Below are 5,093 nucleotides of genomic sequence, written 5' to 3' on the forward strand. Positions count from 1 at the left end.
GCACGGGATTATTGGGGTGGGGGAGGTACAGTTGGTCCCCCTCCAAAATGCCCCTTGACTCCCCCCCCTCCCTTTGCCACAGGTGGTGATGGAGGAGGGTGCCTATGAGGCCGAGACCCCCAAACCCTACCTCAGTATCCCCAGAAATCCATTCCAGATCCCTCAGTGAAGCCCCAAGCCCCCAAAATGGCCCCTGACCCCCCCAAAATTCCCCCGACCCCCCCTGACCCCCCCCTTTGCCACAGGTGGTGATGGAGGAGGGTGGCTACGAGGCCATCTGCAAGGACCGGCGCTGGGCTCGGGTGGCACAGAGGCTCTCCTACCCATCAGGGAAGAACATCGGGTCCCTGCTCCGCGCCCACTACGAGCGAATCATTTACCCCTATGAGATGTACCAGTCGGGGGCCAACCTGGTGGTGAGGGGCTGGGGGGGTGGGAGTGGGTGAAAAAGAGGGGTTGTATGGGGCTGGAGGGCCTAAGGGAGGTGGAGGGTGGGGATTTGGGGGGGAGTTTTGGGCCACAAAGATGTAGGGTGGGGATCTGGGGGGATGTTTATCCCCAAAGATGTAGGGTGGGGATTTTGGGGGATGTTGGCCCTACAGAAGGTGTAAGGTGGGGATTTGGGGGTGATGTTGAACCCCAGTGGGTACAGGATGAGATTTTGGGGTGATGTTGCTCCCATTCATCTGAGCCGAACAATCAGGTCAAGTCCTCCAGCCATCATTACCCCCATCCCATAAATACCCAACCAAAAGCTTTCAGGGTGCTGCCCACCCCCCCCCAAATGACTTTTGGGGTTTTGGGGGGGGATTCCTCACCTCTCTCCCTCCCCCCCTTCCCCCCCAGCAGTGCACCGCTCGCCCCTTCGACAGCGAAGAGAAGGACAGGGAGTACAAACCCCACAGCATCCCTCTGCGGCAGTCTGTGCAGCCCTCCAAGTTCAACACCTATGGACGGCGGGCCAAGCGTCTGCAGCAGGAGGTTGGACCCCCCCCCAAAAATAAACAACCCCCCCAAAAAAGCTTTTGGGGAAGCTGAAAGTCTCCTACCCCCGATCCTGCGCTTTTTGGGATACCCTCATGTTGCCCTTCCGAGGTTTTGGGGACATGCCGATACCCAATGGAGCTCTTTGGGACCCCCAAAATTTCCCCCCCCCCAGGCTTTTGGGGACGTCCTCATGCCCCCTCCCAGCTCTTAGGGTCCTCACAATACCCTGTGGAGCCCTTTGGGACCCTTAAAGCGGCCCTCCGAGTTTTCTGGGATGTCCTTTTTTCCCTCCCCGAGCTCTTAGGGACCCCCAAAATTGCCTGTGACATTCCAACACCCCCCCCCAGTTTTGGGGACTGCTCCATCACTGACCTCCTCCTCAAAAAAAAAAACCCCACAGCCCGAACCCACAGAGGAGGACATCGAGAAAAACCCAGAGCTGAAAAAACTTCAGATCTACGGCGCCGGCCCCAAAATGTTGGGGTTGGGATTGGTGGCCAAAGACAAAACCCTACGGAAAAAAGGTACGGAGCGGGGCGGAGTCCAATTAGGGAGGTTAAAAGGACCTCACTGGTAACCCTAAATCCTAACCCTATAGACAAAGAGGGGCCCGAGTGCCCCCCGACCGTGGTGGTGAAGGAGGAACCATTGGGTGTGGGGGCTGAGGGCAAAACGGAGCCGCTGTCAGCGCGAGTTTATCCTGAGAGCAAAGAGGAGCTGAGGCACAGCCCAGAGCCCTGCACCAAAATGACCATGCGCCTGCGTCGCAGCCACAGCAACAGCCAGTTTGTGAGTGACCCCCTCGGAAAGAAAGAAACACCCCAAAAAGGAGGAGGGGGTAACATGGAACGGGCCGGGGGTGGTCATCTAAATGAGCTTGGGGTGCAGAAACAGCAGCTGGCGTGTCACAGAACGGGTTGGGGGTGCCTCAGAGTGAACCAGGGTGCCCCAAAATGAGCTGGGGGTGCCCCAAAATGGGTCGGGGGTGCCGCAGAATGAAGCAGGGTGCCCCCAAAGTGAGTTGGTTGTAGCCCAAAATGAACCAGTTTTGCCCCAAAACGGATGGGGAATGGACCGGTTGTTCCCCAAAATGATCTGATTGTGCCCCAAATGAATTGGTTGTACCCCCATAATCAATGCTTGTGCCCCCAAAATGAACCAACTGTGCCCCCAAATGGACCCGTTGTACCCCAAAATGAAGTGGTTTTACCCCAAACTGAAGGGATTTTGCCCCCAAAAGGTGGAGTCCTACGTGTGCCGGATCTGCTCGCGGGGCGACGAGGACGACAAACTGCTGCTGTGTGATGGCTGCGACGATAATTATCACATCTTCTGCCTCCTGCCCCCCCTGCCCGAGATCCCCAAAGGCATCTGGCGCTGCCCCAAATGCGTCATGGCGGTGAGGAGGGGGCAGGGGGACCCCAGAACCCCCCCATGGGGCTGAGGGGGGTGGGGGTGGGGGAGCACTGAGTTACGTCCGTGGGGTAGGATGGGTCCCCCAGGTGGTGTCAGTCTGTGGGGTTGGGACCCTCTGTGCCTTTTTTGGGGGGGGTTTAGGACCCCAGATTGCTTCTACCTGTGGGGTTGGGACTCCTATGTCCTCTTTGTGGGCCAGGTGACCCCAGGTGGCATCTAGCTTTGGGTCAGGACCCCCAAATCACAACTACCCGTGGCTTTGGGACCCCTGGGGCCGCACTTGCGTCCCATCCCTGACGAGGATCCACCTCCTCTGTTCCCCTTCTCCCTGGGGCTGTCAACCCGTTGTTTTCTCCCCTTGTATGGGAGCTGCTGAGTCACAACCTGAACCCCTGATTGATCACCTGGGGCGAGCACTGAGTCAGCCAGAGGAGCACAGGTGGAGGCAATTCAGTTCACCTGTGCTGCCAGAAGGGGTGGAGCCTGGCTGCCCCCTCCTAGAGCTATTTAAGAGCTGGCTGCAAGGGGGGGAAGGGTCTCTGCTGGAGATCTGCTCTGCTGGAGTTTTGTGGGTGAGCCCAGGGTAGGGGTAAGCCTTCTGTTTATTCTCCTTTGTTGTCATAGTCTGCTTTGCCTAATTCTCTTGTTTATTTTGTGATTATAACATCTTAATATTTGATTGTACACTTCTGGAGGACTCCAGACCCAGAATGTGACCCCCGTTTCTCTCCCCCCAAAGGAGTGCAAGCGGCCTCCGGAGGCTTTTGGCTTCGAGCAGGCGACGCGGGAGTACACCCTGCAGAGCTTCGGGGAGATGGCCGACTCCTTCAAGGCCGACTACTTCAACATGCCCGTCCACGTGGGTCCTCTGGGACGGCCCCCTGTGTCCCCCCTCCTCGTCCCCGCCACCGCCCCCTCCTCACCTCTGTGTCCCCCTTCCTCAGATGGTGCCCACAGAGCTGGTGGAGAAGGAGTTCTGGCGGTTGGTGAATAGCATCGAGGAGGACGTGACGGTGGAGTATGGCGCCGACATCCACTCCAAGGAGTTCGGCAGCGGGTTCCCCATCAGCGATGGCAAGAGGAAGCTGTCGCCCGAGGAGGAGGTGAGGGTTGGCCCCACGGAGGCGTTGGGGGCGGCGGGGGGGTGCCGTCACCTCCAGGGTGACGTTGGGCCCCTGTTGGTGGTGGTCCCTGTTGGAGTGACAGCGGGATCCTGATGGATGTCGGGCCTCTGTGAGGGTCGTGCCAACCCTTGAGGATGACGTTGGTCCTCCATTGATGTTGACCCCCATTGGGATGATGCCTTGCCCTCAAGGCTGACATTTCTCTTCCCGTTGACTTTGGACCCCATTGAGGTGACACTACCACCACGAGGGCAGCGTTGACCCCGTCGGTGTCAACACCATTCTTTTGAGGGCTGTGCTTCTTCCCCATTGACGTCGACCCCTACCAGTGGGCTGACATTGACACGTTGGGCCCCCCCCCCCAGGAGTATGCTGGCAGCGGGTGGAACCTGAACGTGATGCCGGTGCTGAAGCAGTCGGTGCTGTGCCACATCAATGCCGACATCTCGGGCATGAAGGTGCCGTGGCTCTACGTGGGGATGGTCTTCTCTGCCTTCTGCTGGCACATCGAGGACCACTGGAGCTACTCCATCAACTACCTCCACTGGTAGGGGGCTGGATGTGGGGCAGGAGGGGGGTTTTGGGGTGATGCTGACCCCATAGAGCCGAACTCAACATGTGTGGTGAGCTTTTTGGGGTGCTGATGACCCCATAGATTTGACCTCAAGGTGTGGTGTGAGAGCAGATGTGGTGTCCCTGAGCCCCCCAACCACAACCTCACCGCGTGCTCCAACACAAGACCAGAGTTTGGGTTCAACCCAACCTCCCCCTTTTAGAACAGGATGAAGTTCTTTGGGGGGGGGTCGAGTTGCCCCACGTGGCTCCATGGGTCCGGGGTCACTCTGTGGGTCCCCTGACCCCCATTTCTCCCCAGGGGTGAACCCAAGACGTGGTACGGTGTGCCGTCCTTCGCCGCCGAGCACCTGGAGGAGGTGATGAAGAAGCTGACGCCGGAGCTGTTTGAGAGCCAACCCGACCTCCTGCACCAACTCGTCACCCTCATGAACCCCAACACCCTCATGGCCCACGGTGTCCCTGTGAGTACGGGGGGCTGTGCCCCCCCCCCCCAGACAGCTCCCCAAATATTTGTGTTTTAAGCTCAAATCGTGCTCTTACCCAGGTGGTTCGGACCAACCAATGTGCCGGGGAGTTTGTCATCACCTTCCCTCGCGCGTATCACAGCGGATTCAACCAGGGCTACAACTTCGCCGAGGCTGTCAACTTCTGCACCGCCGACTGGGTCAGAGCCCCCAAAAGCGGGTTGATTCCACCCAAAATGAGGCTGTGGGGGGGGTGGGGGAGGGGGGAACATCACATGGAGGTGTTTGGGGCATCTCACGACAGTCCTGAACTGTGGGAGGGGGGTTTTGGGGTGAAGTGAATGTGAACACCCCTCCCTAAAATGCATTGCAGCACAGGGACCCCCTCCCCCCCCACCCCCTTCCCGTTAAAAAACAGAGGGGATTCTTCCTTTGGGACAAAACACCCTAAAACTCAAAGGGAACATCCCCAAATTCCTCCCAAAACTCAGGGCAGATATTTCCGGACACCCTGAGCCCCCCCCAC

At 58.6% G+C, this 5,093-nt stretch overlaps 1 protein-coding gene across 1 annotated transcript in view; it reads left to right on the forward strand.

Moving 5' to 3' along the window:
- Positions 1–245: 245 nt before the first annotated feature.
- KDM5C (lysine demethylase 5C) overlaps positions 246–5,093 on the forward strand; it is a gene marked incomplete at both ends in the record, with an annotated part of 6,446 nt that continues 1,598 nt past the window's right edge. Inside the window, 10 exons of the mRNA XM_042892194.1 lie at positions 246–416; positions 847–981; positions 1,388–1,511; positions 1,586–1,776; positions 2,228–2,386; positions 3,143–3,262; positions 3,348–3,506; positions 3,893–4,074; positions 4,402–4,564; positions 4,648–4,767. Of these exons, the coding sequence (XP_042748128.1) occupies positions 246–416; positions 847–981; positions 1,388–1,511; positions 1,586–1,776; positions 2,228–2,386; positions 3,143–3,262; positions 3,348–3,506; positions 3,893–4,074; positions 4,402–4,564; positions 4,648–4,767 (1,524 nt within the window). The remainder of the gene's footprint in view (positions 417–846; positions 982–1,387; positions 1,512–1,585; positions 1,777–2,227; positions 2,387–3,142; positions 3,263–3,347; positions 3,507–3,892; positions 4,075–4,401; positions 4,565–4,647; positions 4,768–5,093) is intronic.

Source organism: Lagopus leucura, unplaced genomic scaffold (assembly GCF_019238085.1).
Source record: "Lagopus leucura isolate 7727_CA_CO unplaced genomic scaffold, USGS_WTPT01 34582-0_obj-0_obj, whole genome shotgun sequence".
NCBI lineage: Eukaryota > Metazoa > Chordata > Aves > Galliformes > Phasianidae > Lagopus > Lagopus leucura.